The 26,553-nt window shown below is 46.4% G+C and overlaps 2 protein-coding genes across 3 annotated transcripts in view; one reads left to right on the top strand and one right to left on the bottom strand.

The window, feature by feature from the left end:
* Positions 1-2,410: 2,410 nt before the first annotated feature.
* The window catches only part of SEPTIN6 (septin 6), a 159,638-nt gene continuing 135,495 nt past the window's right edge, over positions 2,411-26,553 (top strand). The window contains exon 1 of one of the 2 annotated variants that reach the window (XM_059883516.1): positions 2,411-2,502. In XM_059883516.1, coding sequence (XP_059739499.1) covers positions 2,470-2,502 — 33 coding nt within the window. In that variant the 5' untranslated portion in view covers positions 2,411-2,469. The remainder of the gene's footprint in view (positions 2,503-26,553) is intronic. The other variant, XM_059883515.1, reaches the window with a different exon arrangement.
* SOWAHD (sosondowah ankyrin repeat domain family member D) lies at positions 7,772-10,743 on the bottom strand. The gene has a single exon (XM_005227443.5). The coding sequence runs from the start codon at positions 9,333-9,335 to the stop codon at positions 8,373-8,375; it is 963 nt and encodes a 320-aa protein (XP_005227500.1). The 5' UTR covers positions 9,336-10,743; the 3' UTR covers positions 7,772-8,372.

Raw genomic sequence — 26,553 nt, 5'->3', positions numbered from 1 at the left:
TAAGACAGACTTGGTTCCTGCCCTCGTGGGATTTAAGTCTAGTGGGGCAGAAGAGGGGCTTCCCAGGTGGCTCAGTAGTAAAGTATCTGCCTGCCAATGCAGGAGATGCAGGTTCAATCCCTGGGTTCGGAAGATCCCCTGGTGAAGGGAATGGCAACCCACTCCAATATTCTTGCCTGGAAAACTTCATGGACAGTGGTACCTGGCAGGCTGCAGCCCTCAGGGTCACAAAGAGTTTGACACAACTGAGCAACTGAGCATGTACATACACATGGAGCAGGGGAGATATCAATCTAATAACTGCATAGATAACTTCTCAAGTGTGATAAGGATTAGCAAAGGTGCAGTTCTAACATAGCCTGAGGGTCAGAGAAGACTTCCCCAAGGAGGTGACATTTAAACTGACATTTGAATGGTGAGTAAGAGTAGACCAGGTAAAAGGGGGCAAGGAATAGAGGGAGAGTGTTTCTAAAAAGGGAATAGCATATAGGAATCCCAGAGTTCAGGAGAACACAGCTCTTTTGAGGAACAGTGAGGCCTATGTGGCTGGAGCAGAGTGGGGGTGGGTTGAGTGGGGAAAGAATGAAATGTCTTAGGGAGAGAATGTAAAGGGAAGAGAACTTTGCAAGACTTTAGCCTGGTAAGTGCCAGCAACTGAAGCCATAGGAAGTCATGGAATACTAGAGAGGAGAGTTTCAAGGAGGAAATAATTCACACTGGTCAGTGCTGTCAAGAAATGATGGGCTTCTCAGGTGACTCAGTGGTAAAGAATCCACCTGGCAATGCAGGATATGCAAGTTTGATCCCTGGGTCTGGAAGATCCCCTGGAGAAGGAAATGGCAACCCACTCCAGGATTCTTGCCTGGGAAATCCTATGGACACAGAAGCCTGGTGGGCTACAGTCCATGGGGTCGCAAAGAGTTGGATACAACTGAGCAACTGAGCACAAACACACACATGCGTGCTTGCCAAGAAGTAAACAAAGGTGAGGACTTCTATTTGGCAGCTGGGCCCTGATAGCTCAGTTGGTAAAGAATCCTCCCGCAGAGCAGGAGGAGACCCTGGTTCGGGAAGATCCCCTGGAGAAGGGAAAGGCTACCCACTCCAGTATTCTAGCCTGGAGAATTCACAGTCCATGGGATCGCAAAGAGTAGGACACGACTGAGTGACTTTCACTCCACTTCAGGTCGTTCTGGGAGACCTTTGTGGCGGAGGCAGAAGCCAGAATGCAGAGGAGTGATTAAGAGGTGAGGAAATGGAGGGACTTCGCTGCTGGTCCAGTGGTTAAGAATCTGCCCTGCAATGGGTGGGATTCCTGGTCAGGGAACTAAGATCCCACATGCCGTAGAGCAACTAAGCCCATACACAGTAACTACTGAGCCCATGTGCTCTGGAGCCTGCAGCTGTAAGGCAGCAAAAAAAAAAAAAAAGAGAGAGAGAGAGAGAGAGGTAAGGAAATGGAGATGTGAAGGGAACATACCTTCCTTTGAAAAAGTTTGGCTGGAAAGTGTTTGTCACCCAAAAAGCCTGGCTCCTAGTAGGTGGTCAACAAGTGTTTATTGCACTAAACTAAACTGAGGGCGCTCTCCAAGATACAGAAGAGGGACAACTGATGGAATTAGGCTGTGGGAGGAGGCAGGCTTGAGAGCATGCATTACATCTTGAAAGGAGACAGGCATGCTCCTTCCCTTCATTAAAATGAACGGAAAGAGCGAAGATGGAGGATGGGTGTGGAATGCAGGCTATGTAGGCTGGGATAGGAGGGGGCATTTCTGTAGATAACAGGGTCAGGAGATGAGCAACTTGTATGCTTTTATTCTCTTCAGAGGATTTCAGGTTTAGCTGTAAGTCCAGTTTATGACTTTATCTGGAAATAATAGCTAACCTGTTTAATAGTTGGTGGGCAATTACTTAGTTGCTGCTTTGACTTCTATGGGCTGAGAACAAGGTAAGTCAGCTTGTTTTGATTGTATCTAAAGTAAAAATGGGTAGGTGGTGAACAACATCAGCAGAGGAACCAATACCTCCTTTGAGGAGCAGCCACTCATGTAGTACAAAAGGAAAATAATCTGCAATCATGGACACATTTTGGTGGTGGGACAATGCAGGTCACCACTAGAGCCTGCTGAGTACCTTTCAATTTTTCCAAATGAGAATTTGTTAGTAAATTCTTTTTTTTTCCTTTTTAAAAAATATTTAGATTGATATGGCTGCATCTGGTCTTAGTGGCACCATGTGGGCTCTTAGTTCCCCAACCAAGGACTGAATCTGTGTTCCCTGCATTGGAAGGCATATTCTTAACCACTGGACCACCAAGGAAGTCTCCTAATAAATTCTTTAATAAATTTGTTAATTAATACATTTACTGTTATTTCTTATTTCCTATGTGTCCTGCGGATTGCTAGGTGGTGTGCATTGTGTTTTCTCGAATCATCGCAACATCCCTGCAAGGGAGCTTGTATTGGTCCCATGTTACTGCCGAGGAAACTGCAGCTCAGAGAGGTAAGTGATTCGCTCAAGGTCACTAATGAGTAGCAGGTTGGAAGCCAGGTTCGGCTGAGTGCTTTTGGCAATTTTGCTCCAGGGGCCGCTGTGCGCCCTCCACTGGTCTAAAATGGATGCAGGCGGTGGGGAGGCGAGGTCCAACCCAGATTCACCTCACTAGCTCCTCGCTTGTCAGTTTTACATCTGGGGCTCTGAGGTGAGCTTCGTTTGAGCAAAGGCTGCATGTGTGCTAAGTCTCTTCAGTTGTGTCCGACTCTTAGGGACCACACGGACTGTAACCCGCCAGGCTCCTCTGTCCATGGGCTTCTCCAGGCAAGCATACTAGAGTGGGTTGCCATTTCCTTCTCCAGGGGATCTTCCCCACCCCAGGATTGAACCTATGCCTCCTGCATCTCTTGCATCAGCAGGTGGGTTCTTTACCACTAGTGCCACCTGGGAAGCCTTGAGCCAAGGCTATGGAGAAGAAAAAACAAAAAACAAAGTCTGAAGGCCACTGCCTTCCACAGGGGTCTCTGAACTTCTCAGCAGATGCCTGGCTTTCCTTGAAGTGTTTCTCCTGAAAGACACTGCTTGAATGATGTGTTTTCCCCCACTTGTCTCTCCTGACACATCTATCCTCCACGGGACTCCAAGAGTGATTTTTCTAAAATCCCATCCTGTTACTCCCCTGCTTAGAAACCTATGGCTCCCAGCTACCTCGAGGTTAAAATACCTTGTTCCTCTTTCAGCATGACCTTGAAGACCCTTCGTGACCTGGACCCCCGTCTACTTCTTCTCCAGAGTTGCTGTTAATTACTCCCCAGCTCCCATCTTACTGCCAAACTGGCTGACTTACATCTCCTGGTACTTGTTCTGTGCACTGATACATACTCCAGTGGCCCTGCCAGGAGGCTGCTACCCTGTCTCCACTGACATACTCCCGCTCACCCCTCCAGCCTCAGATCAGGTATGATCTTCCTCCCCAAAGCCTTTTGGCCTGGGTTAGGCCCCATCCTCTGTGCAGGATCCCTTCCTCCAACCCTGATGCTTACCTGGTTACAGCCCTGCTTCGGTCTCCTTTTCTTGTCCATCTGTCCCGCTCGAATGCAGATTTGCATCATCTGCTTAACTCTGCTTTGCTCCCCTGGAAAGAAGTTTCTCAGGGAACTTGTTCTTTCTCTTGGGGTGAGCATACCAGAAATGCCAATGGCTTGATGTGAGGCATGCGGAGTTTTCAGCATGGGAGTTTGTCCCCTGCAGCCAAACCTCAATTTTACATGGAGGAGGTAGGCTAAGCAACATCACATGATGAAAAAAATTTGTGGGAAGAATAGCTGACGATAGGAAAAAACTCTAGAAAGCTGCTTTCAAATCTTGCAGCTGACTTGGTTTTCATTCTGGACAGAATAGGGCAGATGCTTGTCTTAGGTCTCTGAATCTGCTTATAGTTAAGATTCTGAGGTTCAGACTTTTCCTATGAAGAACGGACTACTGTTAGAAGTGTCCTTTGGATGTGGGACAAAGTTACATGCCAATCTTCTTTCTAAGCCCTGTGGCAGGAAGGGAAGGCCTTCACCCTGCCAGCCTTCACCAAGCCCAACCCACCTTGGGAGAGGCTGTGAAGCAGAAACCACCATCCTGCATCAGTTAGCCAATTTGCATCTAGAAAATGGGCATGGGGGTGGAGGAGGGTTATACCAGGTGCCCATGCCAAATGCCACAAGCCAGGAGATGCTTGCCCTTCCACTGCAGACATCAAAGAAGTTCCTTTACATTTTTTCTTTTTCTTTGGCTGTGGCGCACAGCTTGTAAAATCTTAATACCCCGACCAAGGATCAAACCCAGGACCCTGCAGTGAAAGCACTGAGTTCTAATCACTGGACCACCAGGGAAGTCCCAAAGAAGTTTATTTAAAAGAGGAAAAATTAACGCATATATATGGAATCTAGAAATGAGCCTACTTGCAGGGCAGCAGTGGAGACAGACATGGAGAACAGACTTGTGGACATGGAGGGGGAAGGAGAGGGTGGCAAGAACTGAAAGAGTAGTGTGTGAAATGTGTGAAATAGATAGCCAGTGGGGATTTGCTGTTTGACTCAGGAAGCTCAAACTGGTGCTCTGTGACAACCTAGAGGAGTGAGATGGAGAGGAAGGTTCAAGAGGGAGGGGACATATGTATACCTATGGCTGATTCATGTTGATGTATGGCAGAGCCCGTCACAATATTGTAAAGTAATTATCCTACAATTAAAAATAAATATTTTTTTTAAAAAAAGAAATGCTACATTCAGAAGAACTATACATAAAAGGTCTTAATGACCCAGATAACCACTATGGTGTGATCACTCACCTAGAGTTAGACATCCTGGAGTGTGAAGTCAAGTGGGTCTTAGGAAGCATTATTTGTGTGTGTGTGTGTGTGTGTGTGTGTAATAAAGTTTTATTAAAGTATAAAGGAGATAGAGAAAGCTTCTGACATAGGCATCAGAAGGGGGTAGAAAGAGTACCCGCTTGCTAGTGTTAACAATGAAGTTATATAATCCAAAGAATATCTGGAGGTTGTAAAGACCTCATCAGACCTACAGGAAGTATTATTTTGAACAAAGCTAATGAAGGTGACAGAATTCCATCAGAGCTATTTAAAATCCTAAAAGATGATGCTGTGAAAGTGCTGCAACTCAATATGCCAGCAAAATTGGAAAACTCAGCAATGGCCACAGGACTAGAAAAAGTCAGTTTTCATTCCAATCCCAAAGAAAGGCAATGTGAAAGAATGTTCAAACTACAGTACAATTGTGCTCATATCACATGCTAGCAAGGTGATGGCTCAAAATGCTCCAAGCTAGGCTTCAACAGCATGTGAACTGAGAACTTCCAGATGTACAAGCTGAATTTAGAAAAGGTGGAGGAATCAGAGATCAAATTGCCAACATCTGTCGGATCATAGAAAAAGCAAGGGAATTCCCCAAAAACTTCTGCTTCATTGATTATGCTAAAGTCTTTGACTGTGTGGATCACAACAAACTGTGGAAAATTCTTAAAGAGATGAGAATACCAGACCACCTTACCTGTCTCCTGAAAAATCTGTATGCAGGACAAGAAGCAACAGTTAGAACCCAACATGGAACAACGGACTGGTTCCAAATTGGGAAAGGAGTACGTCAAGCTTGTATATTGTCATCCTGCTTATTTAACTTACATGCAGAGTACATCATGTGAAATGCCAGGCTGGATGAATTCCAAGCTGGAATCAAGATTGCTGACAGACATACCAGCAACCTCAGATATGCAGATGATCCCACTCTAATGGCAGAGAGTGAAGAGGAACTATAGAGCCTCTGGATGAGGGTGAAAAAGGTGAAAAAGCTGGCTTAAAACTCACATTCAAAACCCAAGATGATGGCATCTGGTCCCATCGCTTCATGGCAAATAGATGGGGAAAAAGTGGAAAGTGACAGAATTTATTTTCTTGTGCTCCAAAATCACTGCGTATGGTGACTACAGCCACAAAATTAAAAGACACTTGCTCCTTTGCTGACAAAAGTTCGTATAGTCAAAGCTATGGTTTTTCCAGTAGTCATGTATGAATGTGAGAGTTGGACCATAAAGAACGCTGAGCACGGAAGAATTGATGCTTTCAAATTGTGGTGCTGGAGAAAACTTGAGAGTCCCTTAGATAGCAAGGAGATCAAACCAGTCAATCCTAAAGGAAATCAACCTTGAATATTCATTGGAAGTAATTCATTGGAAGGACTGATGTTGAAGCTGAAACTCCAATACTTTGCCCACCTGATGGAAGAGTCAACTCACTGGAAAAGACCCTGATGCTGGGAAAGATTGAAGGCAGGAAGAGAAGGGAGTGACAGGGATGAGATGATTGGATGGTATCACCAAGTCAACAGACAGGTGTTTGAGCAATCTCTGGGAGATAGTGAAGGGCAGAGAAGCCTAGTGTTCTGCAATCCATGGGGTTGCAAAGAGTTGGACACAACCTAGTGATTGAACAACAGCAACGTTGTGTAAATGTTTAAGGTATAGTTACTAGAGACATGGGGCAGACTGAGAATAAATAGGAAGGATTTGGATCATTTCATGGATAAGAGTCTAATGGGTTATTAAGGGCAGGTGGGAACGTTTTGAGCTGAGAAGAGGCAAACAGGCCTGCCAAGCAGAGATGGAAACCTGGATGGATGCACTCAGGGTGGTGTCTCTGGGCTGTGTGGGGTGGTGACTCAGTTCCTCCCTGGCCTTCAAGGACTGGGATGGGAGGGCTAAGGACATAGCAGTCCATTGCAAGGGCCACCCAAGCCTCCGGGGATACAGTGCTATTTCAAAAATCTGCTGTTCTCAGAAACAGCATGGATTTCCAGCCACCCACTACTTCTCCGTCCATTCAGCTCCAATCAAGCAACCCTCCTGTATTCTACTCAATTCACAGTATTTCTAAATGGGAGCAATTTTCCAAACTACAACTTATATATTAAATAAAATTAAAAGAAATCCACAATGCTGATGATTAAAACCCTCTCTTGGAGACAAGTGCCAAGGGGTGTGTCTCATTGGAGGGCAGAAGTCAAGGTAAATTACATGACTCACCAGGAAATATTAGAAAAAAAATATTTGGAAGCTTTTTCCTTTTACTTCCCCTCTGCTTCCTTCGTAGAGAAGGAAATGGCAACCCACTCCAGTATTCTGGCCTGGAGGATTCCATGGACTGAAAGCCTGGCAGGCTATAGTCCACAGGGTTGCAAAGAGTTGGACAGGACTGAGCAACACACACACACACACACACACACACACACACACCTCCCTGCAGACAGCTCCTCTGGACTGAGACTCACAGGAGGCCAGACCTAGATGCCAACACACACACACACACACACACACACACACACACACACACACACACCCTCCCTGCAGACAGCTCCTCTGGACTGAGACTCACAGGAGGCCAGACCTAGATGCCAACACACACACACACACACACACACACACACACACACACACACACACACACACACACACACACACCCCCTCCCTGCAGACAGCTCCTCTGGACTGAGACTCACAGGAGGCCAGACCTAGATGCCAAAGAGTCTGGGAGACAGGTAAACAGTGTGTCTCTACTCAGAGCCAAGGTGAAAGTAGCTCCTTTGGTGTACAGCTTGGCCACTTTCTCTGAGAGTGAGGTCCAGAGTCTGTTCTGGATCGCTAGCTCACGGCCACGGGTTGGTGACCTCCTCCCTGCAAACACAGGGAGCTTCTCCCTTGGTGGTTAATGGAAAAAAAAAAAAAGTCACTCAAATGACAGCTTTGTCCTGTGAAAGGAAAGCATTCCGTTTTAATATGCTAAAGAAGTCATTGGGGATACATTAGAAAGGGTCCCCTACCGGTAAGCCCTGCTTGTCTCCGGGAGCAGGTTGACAAGGGCTGGTTCATCCCCCAAAATAACTTGTTAATAGCTAAGTCGGCCTGCAGTTAGACTTCCTCTGGATCACTGGTTTACAGTCTTATCTCATTCTTCTAGCAAATGTTTCCGAATAAACCCAGAGCTTCTGCCTGCCAAGAAATGGCTACTGGAAGCATAACTTTCCTTGTCCCAAGCTTCTGCACCGAACTCCTAAATCCTGTAGTTTGGGGACTTGGCACAAGGACCGCTTGGTGCCTGGTTCCAGCGTCTCTTGGCCGGTGTAGTAGGAGACCTGCGACAGGTGCCTGAGACCCACACCAAGGGGGTCTACTCCTGGCAGGCCCAGCGCCCAAGGCTGCGGCTCGAGCTGAGTCCCGGGCACCTCCCTTTGGAGGGGGCGGCAGGTCGCGGGACCACCCGGGACAGAGGCCTCGCCGCAGCGTCGGGGTCCCTCCACGCTCTCCAGTTTCCGTCGCCTTCAACGGTCCTGGAAGAAGGGGAACATATGGCGGAGGAGGCCTTGAATTTGCGCCACCCGGTTGCCCACGGAGTCTTTCGCCTTGGCTGGCGCCGCCGCCGCTCTGGCCGTCTTCTCCACGACCTGCGCGCCCACTGCGCTCGGGGCGCGTCTCACAGTCCACGCGGCGGCGTTGCTGCTGTTGTTGTTGGCATTGTTAGGGTCCCCGTCTCGGCCGCCTGCCCTCTCCCAGTCCTCGGCCCCCGACAGCTCCCGCAGGCTCCAGGGCGCGTCGGGCCTCAGGTAGTGACAGGGCCGGTGGCCGCTGTGGTCGCGGCGCGTGGGGTCAGCCCCCAAGGCGCCCACCAGCACCTTGATGACCATCTCGTGGCCCTGCAGGGCCGCCAGGTGGAGGGGCGTGAGGCCGCCGCTACCCGGGGCGCTCACGTCGAGCCGCAGCCCCTGGCGCTGGGCGAAGTCGTGCACTAGGATGAGTTCCTCGTGGCGCCCGTGCTTGGCCAGCCAGTGCAGCACCGAGTAGCCCGTGATCGGGTCGCCCCGCAGCAGCAGCCCCGGCTCGGCTTCCAGCAGCTCCTGCAGCGCCTCAAAGCGGCCTTCGGCGGCCGCCAGTATCCACGCGTGCTCCCGGGGCTCCAGGCACAGCCTGCTACCGCCCGGTCCGTTCGGCCCGCCCGGGGACTGCTCCTCCAGGCGCTCCTCCGACAACCACCCGGCGGGAGCCGCCCCCTGCAGCCCCAGCAGCTCCAGCCGCGCTCCCCGCCGGCGCGCCGACCCTGTTCCCGAGGGCATCAGCCCGCCAAGTAAAGGGGGCTCCCTGGAGGCGGTGGCGTTGCCCCGGTACCTGCTCAGGTTGCCGGCGTCCACTCTCGAGGGGCGGGGCTGCGGGGCGCTCCTCGGGCTCAGCTTGGTCTGTGCGAAGGAGGCCTTGGGGGCCGGCTTGGCGGCCCCTCGGGGCTCGGCCATAGTCCGGCCGCCACGGCGGTCCCAATGTCTAGCGTCGGCTGCCCTTCCCGGGCCCCACCGAGAGGAACTGGCGCTGGCTTTGGGGAAGGAAGCGGCTTGAGCAATTGAGCTCGGAGGGAGGGAGCGAAGGAAGGGAGGAGAGGGAGGGAGAGCGCCAGCGATCCGAGGGAGGGCCCGGGCGCTGCGGGGGTGGGGGCGACGCGGAGGGGTGGGAGCTCCGGCCCGGCCCCCAGGACGAGCCCCTCTCCAGAGCCCGGGGTGCAGCCGCCACCTCGGTCCCCCCAGGTTTCGGGCGTCCCCGCCCCAAACGGCCAGGTGAGCTGGCGGCCACGCCTCCCGCCCGGCTAGGGCAACCGTGGGGCGGGCGCGGGGGCGGGCTGCGAGCGGGCTCCGAGAGCCGCCCGGAGCCGCCCGGAGCCGCCCGGTTGCCCCAAACGCCGGGTTCTCTGCATCCCCACAGCTACCGGGGTGAAGAGGATCCAGGGAACCCCCTCGCCGGCGAACTGAGCTCGGCTTCCAGCCAAGGCCTCCGGGAGCGTGATCCTTAAGGTTCGCTCCCCGCCCCTTCCTTCGTCCTTCCCTCTTATCTCCTCAGAAGTCTCCGTGCACTTTGTCCTTGAGCCGCCTTTGTCCCGTGCCTCGCATTTCGGGGAGGTGGCCTGGCTGCCCCATGTGACTAGGGTTCCCTCGCACTCCCCTTTTGTGCCTTGACCCCTTCCCGCAGTTGCCCCGGATTCCTGCAGAGAAACTCGAGAAAGGGTCCAGGCGGGAGCCCTTTCAGGGAACTGAGGACTATTCCCCTGCTTAGGGCTTCCCTGATGGCTCAGTGGTACAGAATCCGCCTGCTTATGTAGGAGACATGAGAGACGTGGGTTGGATCCCTGGGTCGGGAAGATCCCCTGGAAGAGGGCATGACAACCCCCTCCAGTATTCTTGCCTGGGAAGTCCCATGGACAGGGGAGCCTGGTGGGCTACAGTCCATGGAGTCACAAAAGAGTTGGACAGGACTTAGCGACTAAACAAAAGTATTATCCTGTTTCCCCTCCCGGGGCTCCCTACCCAGCTCTCCGCCCTCATCTCCTCTAACCTTTCCTGACTAGACTTGAAGAAGTAAGTGAATCAGTCATTGGCCCGGAACGCCTTACCCTCTTCAGAGATGTATCCTGCTCTCTTCTAGAAGGACCTGCTGATTTCTGGGAATTCATTGTTTTAGGGCTTTTAAAAGAGGAGGCTGTTTTACCTTTTCACTCCTAACATTAGCCTCCTCTTTGTTCTTTTCTTCTCTCAATAAATGGTAGTTCTTGCATCTCCCACACCCTCCCCCAGGTTAGGAAGTTCGGTCAATGAGCAGTGGGGAGCCATAGAAGGTTCTTGAGCCATAGAGGGACACAGCTATGATTAAGGTAGGTTTAAGGAAGTTGATTAGGGGTTTCCCTCATAGCTCAGTTGCTAAAGAATCTGCCTGCAACACAGGAGACCTGAGTTCGATTCCTGGGTTGGGAAGATCCCCTGAAGAAGGAAATGGCAACCCACTCCAGTGTTCTTGCCTGGAGAATTCCATGGACAGAAGAGCCTGGCAGGGTACAGTCCATGGGGTCGCAAGAGTCGGACATGACTTAATGACTACACCACCACCACCAAGGAAGATGATTATGGGAGATGCAGAAAGCCAGGAGACAGTTCCAATAGTCTAGGCCAAAGGGAGGCTAAGCCAGGCCCCTCTACTGGGTCTCACAGTGATGGAAGGTACCAGAGGCTTTTCCACTTTAACCCTCAAATATTTGAGACCAGTCCTAAATATCTGGAGCTTCCCTTCATGACAGCCTATGCATTTATAGTCCATTTTTTGAACATGTTTTTCATGTGCCACTCTGCCAAATGCTTTATGTGTTATTCTATTAACCTTCCCAAGGATCTCAAGAGCTAAGTATTGTTACTGTCCTCCCTTTGCACAGAGTTTAGGCCGCTTGCCCAAGGTCACCCAGAAGGAAGTAGAAGAGCAGGTCTGGGTGATACCATAGCCTTTGTTCTGGCACAGAGGACCTGGCAGTCAAACCAAGCTTATCAACTGCAAATCACTCACACAAGTCCCAAATTCCAGCCAAATGAGTGCACTTGTCCTAACCTGAGCATATCTTGAATTCACCCTCCTCTACCCAAATGTCCTCCCTTATAGCTTCTATTTGGTGAAGTTCTTCCCCCTGCCCTTCAAGGTTGTTCTCAGTTGCCACCTTCTCCACTGAGCCTCCTCTGATTGCCCCCGCCGGGAGTGATCCTTCTCAGTCCCCCAGCCACCTATTTGGATTACTCCTTTGGCAGCCAGAACAGACTGCCCTGAGTTGTATTTCTCTTCCTTAACTCTAATATGCCAATCAAACTAAATTCTTTGATGACTCTGTTGTGCTGCCCTTGTGTGCCTAGTAGGTGAGTGAGAAATACTTTAACCACCTTATGTAATTGTGTGTATATATGTGGCTGGGGTGAGGGTGGGACCGTTACATGCGTGTTGGGGGAGGTGTCTGCCCGCAGAACCTGGAGTGGGGGGAACCCACTCCCACATCTCTGCCCCAGACTGAATCTGCAGGACACCTAAAGCAACTCATAGACTTGGTCAGTTCGTGAAAGAGAAGCAAAAGGTGAACAAGTGGTTGCTTCACTAAGCTGACTAACCAAAGCCACCTCGTGACCTTTGCTGATTCCTCAGAGACCAGGCCCAGAGTGGGCCCCAAGCCTTCAGGCTTTCATTTTCAAAATGAACCCTGACTGACAAGCAGCTACTTCCGTTGCTCTGGAAACTTCCCTCCACAACCTCAAATCTGTAAACACCAAACCACACACACTTCCAGAATATGCAAACAGCTGCAACAATATTTTTTTTTAATCAAAATGCCAGCATGGAGAATGCAGGATGGAAGAATGCTTGGACTATTAATTTTCCTCACCACTAAGCAGGTAGTTCCCTTCCCTATCAGCAGTAACATTATCTCTGGTTCCAGTTCAACGACTGCAAAGGCACAGACCCAGGATGCACGTGCCCTTGCTTAACTGTTGCCAGAGACCAAAGCCAGGGTGCCGCCCTAGCAGCTCTTTACTTAGTAAGTGCTTTGTATAGGTCACCAATTGCATACACAATTCAGCAGAACCACAGCACCCATCTCTGTTTCAGTAGACAGGGTCTGTGGACAAAGAATGTGCTTGTCATTCCAGTAAAGAAATGCCATCAAGCCATTGGCCACTGCAGCCAATGACCCCCTGCATCCCTCCTCCCTGTGTGCTCTGACTGAAACTCAGGATGGAGAAAAAGAGGATACTGGCCCTAGAGAGTTTAGATGCTTATATAAGGAATACTTTCAATAAGCCCAGGCTCTTACATTTTGCCATACACAGGAAAGGGCTAAAATCACTAGTTTGAGATATCTATTTTGGGGGGGATTAGCAGTAATCTTTGATATTCAAACACATGATTTTACTTTTTCTTCAAGAACTCCATATATCCTGGCTCCTCCTTTACCTCTTTGAAACAGTTCCTCAGCGCTCTCTGAGAGGCCGTCTCCCGGGCTATAGTCCTCAGTAAGTCCGCCGAATAAGACAGAACTCGCAACTTCTAGGTTGTGTGTTTTTCTTCAGTCAACAGGTCTCTGGAGTGGGGCAAAGAGAGCAGAAAGCAGAAGAGATAGTACAGACCCTCCTAAGCCAAAAATGCCCATCCCCTGAGGCAGCTACTCCCCCTCCAAGGGAATAGGGCAAAACCCTTAAAGCCTTTGGAAATGGCCTCTTGAAAAGTTGATGTAGGGTGAAGGTTTGGATTTTGAATGGTGGTGGTGGTTGTTGTTTTAGTTGCTAAGTTGTGTCTGACTCTTTGAGACCCCATGGACTACCCCACCAGGCTCCTCTGTCCAGTGTGTCTGTGGGTTTGTTTATTTGTCCAGGAATATTCAAACTATAAAAACTGTTAATGTTTCCTTGGTCAGGGTTTTCATTTTCCAGATAAGGTTTAGCTGTCAGAGAGGATGGAAGGAGGCAGAGAAACTTTAAGCTGAAGTGTTGAAAATCAACCTTGATGAGGAGTAAAGCTCAGAAATCTTATTGGAGGCTGGTAGGAAATCATAATTGATTTGTAAAAATTTAATTTGCATGCAGGAGAAGGTGTGCAAATTCACCCCAGGAGAAGTCAAGAGCACGTGTATCTGGCTCACAGTGGAGTTTGCCAATGGAGCTCATGGATTCAGAAAAATTCTTGGGGGGACTTCCCTGGTGGTCCAGTGGCTAAGACTCCACACCCCCAACGCAGGGGACCTGGATTTGACCCCTGGTCTGGGAACTAGATCCTGTATGCCACAACTAAGACCTAGTCCAGTCAAATAAATAAATATAGATATTAAGAAATCCATGGATGTAGAGCAGATATGAGCAGATTGTGTGAAATACGGGAAGTAAAGTTCCTCAGGGCAGGAGCAGGGAACATTCTTGAGATTCCAGATATAAATGATAAGTCTCCTTTCCTCCAAAGACCTGTGCTGATATCACCACATGATTCTCAGTAAGAGAGAAAGCTTCTTTCTCACTGAGCAAAAGAGCTTGACTGTGAGTGTGTAAATGTGTGTTCATGTGTGTGTGCATGCACACACTGCCAGACATCACTGCCTCTGGTTGTCATTTGCCTCTTTCCAAGTGTCAGGACCTCCCATGAAGGGATCCTTGTGAAAGGTTTAACATTCTGAATATCTTTTCCTTAGGTTATAGAACAAATCATATTTAGTAAACACTTAAAACATCCTTTTTTTAGTGTTTTGGATTTGCTTTTTCCCCCTTTTATAAAAAAGTATGATCTTACTTTGGGAGCTGGGTAAGCTTGGAATAATAGAAGGTGTTAAGACCAAGCTGAAATCTGTGTATGATGAGAGCAGGGTTTTTCAAAGTAACTGAAGAGAAAGGTGTGGGCAGGGAGCAGAAAGAAATCTTTCGGCCTGAGTGTAAGAAGGAAGCCTGCCTAAGACTCGAGCTGCAATGGCTTAACTGGAGTCCAAGTGTCAAGCGTGGGCCATGAAGTGTGAGGAGAAAAAAATTTCCATTACATCTTTTATTGACGCTGAAGAAAATATCACCTCATTGAAGAGGCCTGAGGTGTTACCATGTGGAGACACAAGAGGGCGCTCCAACCAACTATTATTAGACATTAAGAAAATCAGATTATATTCTTTGCAGCCAAAGGTGGAGAAGCTCTATACAATCAGCAAAAACAAGACTGGGAGCTGACTGTGGCTCAGATCGTGAACTCCTTATTGCCAAATTCAGACTTAAATTGAAGAAAGTAGGGAAAACCACTAGACCATTCAAGTATGACCTAAATCAAATCACTAACGATTATACAGTGGAAGTGAGAAATAGATTTAAGGGACTAGATCTGATAGACAGAGTGCCTGATGAACTATGGACGGAGGTTCATGATATTGTACAGGAGACAGGAATCAAGACCATCCTCAAGAAAAAGAAATGCAAAAAAGCAAAATGGCTGTCTGAGGAGGCCTTACAAATAGCTGTGAAAAGAAGAGAAGCGAAAAGCAAAGGAGAAAAAGAAAGATATATCCATCTGAATGCAGAGTTCCAAAGAACAGCAAGGAGAGATAAGAAAGCCTTCCTCAGTGATCAATGCAAAGAAATAGAGTAAAACAACAGAATAGGAAAGACTAGAGATCTCTTCAAGAAAATTAGAGATACCAAGGGAACATTTCATGCAAAGATGGGCTCAATAAAGGACACAAATGGTATGGACCTAAAAGAAGCAGAAGAGATTAAGAAGAGGTGGCAAGAATACACAGAAGAACTGTACAAAAAAGATCTTCACGACACAGATAATCACGATGGTGTGATCACTCACCTAGAGCCAGACATCCTGGAATGCGAAGTCAAGTGGGCCTTAGAAAGCATCACTACGAACAGAGCTAGTGGAGGTGTTGGAATTCCTGTTGAGCTATTTCAAATCCTGAAAGATGATGCTGTGAAAGTGCCGCATTCAATATGCCAGCAAATTTGGAAAACTCAGCAGTGGCCACAGGACTGGAAAATCTCAGTTTTCATTCCAATCCCAAAGGAAGGCAATGACAAAGAATGCTCAAAGTACCACACAATTGCACTCATCTCACATGCTAGTAAAGTAATGCTCAAAATTCTCCAAGCCAGGCTTCAGCAGTACATGAACCGTGAACTTCCAGATGTTCTAGCTGGTTTTAGAAAAGGCAGAGGAACCAGAGATCAAATTGCCAACATCTGCTGGACATCGAAAAAGCAAGAGAGTTCCAGAAAAACGTCTATTTCTGCTTTATTGACTATGCCAAAGCCTTTGACTGTGTGGATCACAATAAACTGTGATCATTTTGGGGGGGTTCCAAATCACTGCAGATGGTGACTGCAGCCATGAAATTAAAAGACACTTACTCCTTGGGAGAAAAGTTATGACCAATCTAGACAGCATATTAAAAAGTAGAGATGTTCCTTTGCCAACAAAGGTCCGTCTAGTCAAGGCTATGGTTTTTCCAGTGGTCATGTATGGATGTGAGAGTTGGACTATAAAGAAAGCTGAGTGCCGAAGAATTGATGCTTTTGAACTGTGGTGTTGGAGAAGACTCTTGAGAGTCCCTTGGACTGCAAGGAGATCCAACCAGTCCATCCTAAAGGAGATCAGTCCTGAATACCCATTGGAAGGACTGATGTTGAAGCTGAAACTCCAGTACTTTGGCCACCTGATGCGAAGAGCTTGCTCATTTGAAAATACTCTGATGCTGGGAAAGATTGAAGGTGGGAGGAGAAGGCGACGACAGAGGATGAGATAGTTGGATGGTAACACTGACTCAATGGACGTGGGTTTGAACAAGTTCTGGGAGTTGGTGATGGACAGGGAGGTCTGGCGTGCTGTAGTTCATGGGGTCACAAAGAGTCAGAGACGACTGAATGATTGAACTGAATTGAACTGAAGAAAACCAGAAAGGTCAAACAGATTTCTACCTGGGAATAGAGACATTGCAGGCCCTTAATTGATGTGAATTCAGGTTTGTACCCAGGATCAGGCTGCTCACCTTTGGAGGTACTAGCCATAGGGGCTGTGGTGAGAAGGTCAGGATGTCATGTTGAAGAGAATGTGAACAATCTGGAGAGAGAAGGAAGGTGATGAATAGAACAAAATGTTTCCTTATTTTATTCGAGAGGTGTGAGTTTCTGTAATATGTAAGACTTGCAATGATAATGCTTTATGATTTTCAAAGTGCTTTCATATTTTTAAATTATCTCTTTGACCCCGGGCAGCAAGGCTGTGAGTTATGTAGAGAAAACAGTATTTATAGCCAACTCTCTCACACAAGACTGAGAGAAGTTAAGTGAACTGCCCTGTATCATGCAGCTCAAAAGTGATGGAGCCAGACGTGTGCTCATGCCTCTGTGTCACGCTGCCTTACTCATGTGGGTGCGGTGGGCAGGGATAGCTCTCAATGACATTATTCAGAAAGTGCATACTGTCCCTGGTACTTCCACCTCTCTTTTTGACATCCAGGCACCCTAGGTCCCATCACCTAATGTAGCACTCCCTAATAAATGGACAGCAACCACCTGCTGGTATTGAGCACTTAGGTGCTTGGCAAGCCCCATGCTAAATATTAAACCTGCCTTATCACGCACGAGGATTCACAATAGCCAAAATGTAGAAACAGCCAAAATGCCCATCCAGTGGTGAATGCATAAGCAAAATGTGGTATATCCATGCAGTGAAATATTATTTGGTGACAAAAAGGAATGAAGAAATGATACATGCGACATACAACATAGAGGAACCCTGAAAGCATTGTGCTAAAGTGAAAGAAGCCAGACACAGGAGACTGCATACAGGCTGATTCTATTTGTATGCAATATCCAGAAGAGGCATGTCCACAGACACAGAAAGCATGCTAGCGGTTGCCTAGGCCGGGTGAGGAGAGTTGGGGAGGGGAAGGGAGCGTGGAGAGTGACTGCCAATGGGTTTCTTCTCGGGGTAATGAAAGTGTTCTGGACTTAGATACCGACGATGGTGTACCACCTCGTGCACGTACAAAAACCCACTGAACGGTTCATTTCACTTTATAATGGTGATGTTTATGGTATGTGATTTATGTTTCAACAAAACTGTTACCAAGAGTGCATCATCTCTCTTATTCTTTTTTTCCCACTTAATCTTTATAACAGCTCAGGAGTTGGGGAATAATGAGAACTTGAGGCTCAGAGAAATTAATTGGTCACATTCTTTCAGCTAGTAAATGGCAAGGGAACACATCCAACTTTGCCTGAAGGCAATGCTCTTGCTTTTCTTTCTTTTTTATTGGGGTGTAGTTGCTTTACAATGTTGTAAGGCTCTTGCTTTTCACCATTTCACACTGCCTCTAATGCATTACTCATGTAGAGGATATGGTAAGAACCAATGTTCACCGAGGACTTATTGTGTGCCCAGCACATTGCATTCGTGAGGTGGGTGATGCCTACAACAAGTAGGCACTGTTCAAGCAGAGGTCTCTCAACTTTTTTGATTGTACATCTCTCTACTGAAAATATTTTGAGAAGTATTCTCAAATATTTAAATATTTTGTAAAATGATGTACATGTTACTCTATGAATACATTATGTATGTTCTAAAGCACACATCAAAAGGACATTTTAAAAGGATGAGACAAAGATGAAATATTGTTTAAACTTTTTATAATATCTGCAGTACAAAAAACCATTTTGGCTCTCACTACGCTGTCATGAATACATTTTTTCCCCACAGAGAATGTGACTGCATACACATCATTAAAAAAAGCCCTGGGTGAATATAGTAATATGGTAATACAGCTATCATTATAGACTATAATACAGCTATGTGAACGTGTGGATCCAAGTTTAGTTTACTTCAGCACTTGGTTGCAGTGACTGTCATAGATGGGAAAGATGTCTAAAAAACATATACAGCTCTCAATGGAAGGCAGATTCCAGAGGCTGAGTTTACCATGTCATCACGATTCTTTTTCAATTCCACCCCCCAATTATGCAACGTGTTTTGATAAAGTGTGGCTGGTAAGCCATCTCCTTTCCTGATGCCAATTATTTATTTTTGCCAATCAATCAGCACTTGTTGCACTTTTGTGTTTTTAACAAAGGGGTTTGAAATCCACCAAAACTCTACAACTGAAAGATTTTAAAACAGGGTAGACATTTTCAGTCCCAGATTTTAAGTGTGTAGATATGAGAGGTTTTCTAGGTATGCAACTTACATCATTTTTGGCAATAAAATTACATAACAATGAAAACACAAATATCTGTTCTCCAAATGTTCTCTCCATGAACTAAATTTCCTTCCAAAGCAGTTATTTTCCTCACTCACTGTTGAACTCTCAAGTTAAACTTGAAGACTGATATGGGGGTGTTTTTATTATAACTGTTAAAAAAAAATAACCACTGACTGTTTAAAGGACCCTACAGAAAAGGTCAGTAAATTTAAAATGTATTTTCATGTGAAGGGAAATTTTATCTTTTAGTCTGAAAACTCTTTTAAGGGTCCTGCCACAAAATAACCAGCTGACCTCTGTGTGATAAGTGACAAAGGGAATGTCACTCCCTACCTTGTTACAAAATAGAGTACTGTGAACATTTCAGAAGTCTAGGTTCCGTACTATATTTTTAAAGTCAGTTACAATTCTTTTTTAACAAAAAATTATCTATTTACCTGTTTTTTACTACGAGGGGCCTTCGCTGCTGTGTATAGGCTTTCTCTAGTTGCGCTGAGCAGGGGGGTACTCTTTTGTTGCAGAGTACAGGCTCGAGGGGCAGTCAGGCTTCAGCAGCTGTGGCTCACAGTCCTAGTTACCCCAGAGCATGCGGAATCTTTCCAAACCAAGGATTAACCCCGTGTCCCTTGCACTGGTAGGCGGATCCCAATCACCGCACCACCAAGGAAGTCCTCTCTACCCGACTGATAAATCTTTTAGCACTTTGTACATTTTAGGCTTCAATATCTTTGCTGTGAAAGGTTGCCAACTTTTTCAGTAAACTTACTTTGAAATTCACTCCCACCTTTTGAAAAAACTTCCTGTCAAAGCAGCACTTAGAAAAAAATTAGTCATTTTGTTCATACTATATCTTATTTGTATCTTTCCTTTGGTAGCCCATATCAAAACTGCTTTTCCAGTTTTCCGGTAAGGCATTAAAAAAAATTAAAGTGTTTCAATACTCTGTAATGACCTACATGGGAATAGAATCTAAAAAAGAGTGGATATATGTAGATGTATAACTGAGTCACTTTGCTGTACAGCAGAAACTAACAAACATTGTATATTAACTATGTATGTGTTAGTTACTCAGTCGTGGCTGACTCTGTGACCCCATAGACTGTAACCCAACAGGCCCTCCTGTCCATGGCAAGAATACTGGAATAGGTTGCCATGCCCTCTTCCAGGGGATCTTCTCTACCCAAGAATCAAACCCTGGTCTCCTGCATTGCGGGCAGATTCTTTACCATCTAAGCCACCAGGAAAGCAGATTTTAAAGTTCTTGGTAATCATGATAGCTTCATATCATTGTTAGCTAATATATCAAGGCAAAGTATACACTTAAAATGAGTTTTTTATTAACACAGCAGACATGAATCATACTTTAAATAGCTTTCTTTTTTTCCCAGGTTGAACTTTTTTTTCCTTTTGGGAATGTCACACGGCTTGTGGGATCTTAGTTCCCTGAGCAGGAACTGAACCCAACCCTAGCAGTGAAAGTGTGGAGTCCTAACCAGTGGACTGCCAGGGAATTCCATAAGTAGCTTTCTTGATATTTTCTTTTTCTTTCTTTTTTTTTTTTTTTTGGCTTATTTCTTATCAGAACCAATTTGTTCATTGTTGTTTTTATAATGCTTTGAAGTGGGGCTGATGAAAAGCTTATACTAGGAATGGGAGATGAATCAGTTTTGCCATTTTCCTGTTGCCCACTTGTATTCTTCATAGTCTTCATTCAGGCTGTGGTTTATCTGTAGGAATCTTTTCAAACCACTTTTCCATTTGAGGAGGACTGGTTTAGTTAAAACCAGATGATATAATCTGTAAATTCAGAACCCAACACAGACATTACAGAACTTTTCAATAGGCTAAAAATGAAATGAAAGAGGGTGGATGCTACCACCAAACCCTTCCGTGTTGTGAATTTACCATTCCTTCCTCAGGATATACCCGTCAGTGTCCATCTTACGAACAGATCAAATGAGGGTGCCAGTGTCACCACATGTCTTGGGTACATTATAGTTTAATGTCTTTTATCTTTTTGCTTCAAAATAAATTTAAATTAAAGCTGGAATATTTTCTTCATATACCTCAATGGATCGTCTTGTACATCTCACTTTAGAGACAACTGGTTTATTACATTGATTCCATTTTACAAATGAGACAACTGAGGTCCTGACAGGTGAAGCAATGAACTCAAGGATACACAGCTAGTATGTGATAGAGCTAGTATTCAAACAGACCTGTTTGGCTCCGGTGCCCATGCTCCCTCTATTACAACCAAAAGACTGGCTGGTTCAATGACACATAATTTCTGGTGACACCAGAAGGACGGAAGACTGATGGTCTTATTAATAACTCCCAGCCGGAGGCTCGTTTCCCTTCAGGTGGTCTACAGCAGAGAAAGGGGCAGGCTTAGAAGGAGGATACTTGCAAAACTGGAATGTAACCACCAATCATCAGGCACTTACTACGTGCAAGTCACGGAGCTCAGGGACTTCCTTGGTGGTCCAGTGGTTAAGACTGCACTCCCAGTGCAAGGGGCCTGGGCTCTGATCCCTGGTCAGGAAGCTAGATCCTGCATGCTGCAACTAAGATCCAGAGCAGACAACAACAACAACACCACCACCACACACACACACAGAGACATAGAGCCAAGCACTGAATCCTCATGACCCTGGAAGGGAGCTCCGAGTGGTATTTCCAATTCACAGATGACAAAATGGAATAGATGGTCATGCTGGCACTCCAAGCCAAAAATGGAATGACTCCCAAACCTGGGATTTTAACCAATACACACTGTTGCCTCTAATCCACCTGCCTCATAGACAGTATTGTTTTAGTAGGCACACAGGAAGAGCAACATGCCAGGCTCTGTGCCAACTGCTTTCCATGTATTGTATCTCATTTAACTCTCACAACAGCTTCATGAGAAAGGTATTGCCAGACACTGTCCCCATTTTACAGATGCAGAAACTGAGGCTCAGAGAGATTAGGTAACTTGTCCAAGGTCATTAGGGGTTGCCAGCAAGTGGCAGATCTTCTTCCAGTCTGGCCTCCCTTTCATCATTGCTTTGGGCAGGGACTGGGCAGAATCTTCCAGAGTCAGCCTTTCATGGGGAGGCCACATCCATCTACCAGCATCTCCTCACTGAGTGGATGGAATCCAGAGAGGTCAAGAACAGTGTGGTCTGTGGACAGATGCCAGCCCAACAAGATAAGAAACGACATTAAATTAAGAGTTTGGAAATTTTTTTTTTCCCAATATTTTTTATATTTAGAGCTCCCCTGGTGGCTCAGATGGTAAAGCGTCTGCCTGCAATGCGGGATACTGGGGTTCGATCCCTGTGTTGGGAAGATCCCCTGGACGAGGAAATGGCAACCCACTCCAGTATTCTTGCCTGGAGAATCATATTTATTTATTGAAGTATAGTTGGTTTACAATGTTGTCCTTGTTGTTTATTTTATATACAGTGGTGTGTATACTTTAATCCCAAACTCCTAATTTATATCCCCCCTTTCCCCCTTGGTAACCATAAGTTTGTTTTCTATGTCTGTGGTCTATTTCTGTTTTGTAAATAAGTTCGTTTGTGTCATATTTTACATTCCACATATAAGCAATATCATATGATACTTGTTTTTTCTGTCTGACTTACTTCACTTAATATGATAATCTCTAGGCCCATCCAAGTTGCTGCAAATAGCATTATTTCATTCTTTTCTATAGCTAAGTACTATCCCATTGTATATATACCATACAAATATGTAGTATTTTTTAAATTATTGAATAATAAATACCTTTATTTAGTGATCAGAATCATTCAAACATGGGGCTTGCCAGGATAAAGAATAACAGAAGAGGTGCTCGGTGATGAGAGTTTGGGAACCGGGCTATAAGACTCTCTAAGGACAGATGATGCCTGCTTCATCTTAGAGTCCTCAGTGCTGGCACGTACCTCCTTAAGTGCTCATTAACTTTCAAACATACACAGTGCAAAGAGAACACATTAATACAATAAGCTCCCATGTACCCATTTCTGTGTGTGTTTATTCGCTCAGTTGTGTCAACTCTTTGCGACTCCATGGACTGTAGCCCGCCAGTTTCTTCTGTCCATGGAGAATCTCCAGGCAAGAATACTGGAGTGGGTTGTCATGCCCTCCTCCAGGGGATCTTCCCAACCCAGGGATCGAACCCAGGTCTCCTGCACTGCAGGAAGATTCTTTACTATCTGAGTCACCAGGGAAGCCCATTACCCAGCTCCAAGAATCGTAGCTCACGGCCAATCTAGCTTTCTTATGCTCCCACCTGACTGACCCCTAAACCTCCTTGCAGATTATTTTGAAGCAAGTCCCAGATATTGTATAATTTTACCCAGAAATATTCTAATATGTCACTCTGAAAGACAAGTGGTTTGTAAATACAACATCATCATACCTAAAAAATGAACAATAATTCCTTAAATATCATCTAGGGACTTCCCCGCTGGTCCAGTGGCTAAGACTCTGCCCTCCTGGGTTTGATCCCTGGTCAGGGAACTAGATCCTCCATGCTGCAAGAGAGTTTGGAAACATTTATACAAGTTCAATATTGCTGCAGCATCCAAGTGCCTAATTATTTTTCAAAAAGTTTTACCAAAGTATCTGTTCGCAGCAGATTAGAAATTAAAAAAAAATAACCTATCTTTCACCACAGATAGCTTGAAAAGCACTGGTATAGACAAATCCATGCCCACATGCTGTCCTTTTGAGAGCAGGGGTGATCAGTTCTGAGCCAGCAGAGGGGGTGAATTGCCTGCAAATGATTCCCAAAGGATTATAGGAAAGCCTTGGTTCAATCAAGTTGAACCTGATTCTGAGGGTTTGTGAAAGACAATAAAGGCCTGATCTTGTTCCTCTTGGGAAGCCCCCAAGAAGAATGAGGCAGTTGGCTTTACATGATATCGATGCTGCCTTAGAAGATCCAGCCTCGTTTTTATTCTGAGGACCCCCTCAGTAGTTCTCCAATGACTGTCCATCAGCAGAGGGCATCAGTGTGACATCCTCCAATCCAGAGATGCCACTGCTGCCCTCAGTTTCCAGAGGCATTGCTATCTCCCCAGATACAGGACATGATCCAGTTAACTGTTGGGAGGACAGGCAGTGAGGTGTTGGGAAATGAGATTGTAAAGTGAGCTTTAGGAGCCTAAGATAAAGGTCTGGGCAGATGACCAGACTCGTTTTTCCCTTCCGCCTTCTGTCGGTGCAAATGCTGCCTATCCCAGTGCAAATGCTGCCGATCCTAGCTTTGCTTTCGCCAGGCAGCTCTGCTTGACTACTCTGATCCTAGTCACTTCTCCCTTCACAGCATCCTTGTAGCCTGTCACACCCAACACTTCATCATATAGGGTCCTACATGGTTCTCATGTGACTTATGTCTCAATTCTTGGGTAGGTTAAAGGTTGCCAAAGCAATCGCAGGAGAAAAGGCAAGGATTTAACGACCAGAACTGAGACATGACAAGAGGGGGCTGGGTCCCAAGAGTAAGGGGGCTTCCCAGTTATCATAATTGAAGTCTGAAGTTAGGTAGTAAGGGTGACTCCCTGCGGGGTTCCAGAATGCTGGGCTGCTGATGTCCTTCTGGGCTAGAGCTGGTGGATGGGCTGAGTCTGTAGCTAGAGGGTTGGTTGATCCTTGGAAAGTGGCTCTAGACTTGGAGGGGGAGGAAGAGAATCTGGGAACCAGACAGGACCTGAGCCTGCACTGTTCCTTGGCCTCCCATCTAAAGCCCTTCACAATGTGACCCCATCATAATGGTAACAGTTAACATCTGGTGAGCACTTCCTATGTGCCAGCCACTGCTCCAAGTTTCCATGTATTAACTCATTTAGTTCTCAAACTAACCTTATGAGCAGGTTCCATTATGATTCCCATTTTACAGCTGAAGAAAATGAGGCACAGAGAAGTTAAGAGGTTAACTGACTTGCCCAAGTTTGCACAGCTAGCATGGGTCGGAGCTAGGATTCAAACAGGCAATTTGGCTCTAGGGGCAGAAGTTCAGCCAAAAGCCTTTGCTCTGAAATCTTTGTCTTGTGATCAGGGCCTTCAATGCCTTAACTTGAAGGGCTGGCTCTAATGATGGAGCTCTCAGATATGCCAGTGCCTGACAGGGGAGAAAATTGGGATCTCAGAGGCTTTCCCTTAGAGGCACACTCAACTCTGCCATCAGAACCCTAAGTTTCACAGTGGCTCCTCTGTGAGGCCGTATCTACCTCTTATATGAGATGAATGAGGGAAGAGATTCCCCTGCTTGTGTTTGGGGCATCCTTCTAAATGACCCAAGGCTTCCAAGCCATGGACTCAATGTTTCCATGACCCTTGTATGGGCTGAGTTCACTTGGGCATTGATTCCACTCGAATGAGTGGAACCTGGTGAGACCTCAACTTGAAGCAGTTTTAGTAGGATTTTGTATCGTGCCCCTTTGTCATTCATTCTATTTCTGGAGATTAGGAAATAGGGATTTGCCATTACCGGTGCTGAGACTGTCATCATCTGTGTATTCTGTGGTTTTGGGGAAATAACACTCTATTTTTTTCTTTTTTTAAAATTGAGGTATAGTTGATGATTTTCACTATGTTCCCTGTGCTGTATAGTATATTCTTATAGGTGATTTATTTATTTTGCAAAATTATTTTTAAAATTTATTTGCCTACGTTGGGTCTTAGTTGCAGCACACAGGATCTTTGTTGCATCATGTGGGATCTTTCGTTGTGGTGCACAGACTCTCTGTTGGTGGCGCACTAGCTCAGTAGTTGAAATGTGGGCTTAGTTGCTCTGCAGCATGTGGGATCTTAGTTCCTGGACCAGGGATTGAATTGGCATCCCCTGCATTGCAAGGCAGATTCCTAACCACTGGACAACCAGGGAAGTCCCTTATTTTATACACGGTAGTTTCTCTCTCTTAATCCCTTACTGCTGTCTTGCCTCTCCCCTACACTGTTAACCACTACTTTGTTCTCTATATTTGTGAATCTATTTCTTTTTTGTTATATTTGCTACTTTGTTGTATTTTTTAGATTCCACATACAAGATATATCATGCAATACTTGTCTTTCTCTCTCTGACTTATTTCACTAAACACAGTTCCCTCTCTGTCTGTTTTCTTCTATGGTTATAGGGCTTCCCTGGTAGCTCAGCTGGTAAAGACTCTGTCTGAAATGCAGGAGACCCTGGTTCGATTCCTGGGTCAGGAAGATCTGCTGGAGAAGGGATAAGCTACCCACTCCAGTACTCTTGAGCTTCCCTGGTAGCTCAGCTGGTAAAAAAAAATCCACCTGCAATATGGGAGACCTGGGTTTCATCCCTGGGTTGGGAAGATCCCCTGGAAAGAGAAAGGCTACCCACTCCAGTATTCTGGCCTGGAGAGTGTAGTCCATGGGGTAGCAAAGAGTCGGACACAACTGAACAACTTTCACTAGGACAGGTGTGGGCGGTCCTTTATGACTGGTCTGCTAAGAGCATGATGTTGGTCCAGGTTGGCAGAGAGGCAAGGAGGGCCTCAGGCTGGGCACAGGCTTTCAAGAGGAGACATTGTCCCTGAGTCAGCTCTTCCCGTGGGTGGCTAGAGACGTCCCCAAAGAGCAGGGAAAGGGAGAAGGAGTGAGCACTGCGGTTGGTCGCGGTGCCTTTGCTAATGGACTTGTGCACCATCTTTGGCACACATATCACAGGTTGCCAATCCCTGGAAGAAAATCAACCCTGACCCTGCTGTAACAGTTGAGGGATCAAGGTCAACTGCCTGCTGGGTGCTCTAGGACCCTGGAGCCACCAGTTCAGTAATATCTATCCTGAGGTGGTTCCCATTCTTCTGCAAGTTTAACTGCTCCCGGAGGCACAAGGAAGAACTGGCCCCAGTCTGGCCACCCTTTCCAGTTGGCCAGCTGGCATCATCAAGAGTTCTGTTGCTAGGGTCCCCTGGCAG

The sequence above is a fragment of the Bos taurus genome, chromosome X (genome assembly GCF_002263795.3).
Source record: "Bos taurus isolate L1 Dominette 01449 registration number 42190680 breed Hereford chromosome X, ARS-UCD2.0, whole genome shotgun sequence".
Taxonomy (NCBI): domain Eukaryota; kingdom Metazoa; phylum Chordata; class Mammalia; order Artiodactyla; family Bovidae; genus Bos; species Bos taurus.
The sequence above is the reverse complement of the archived record's forward strand: the minus strand, read 5'-3'. Positions and strand labels throughout refer to the sequence as shown.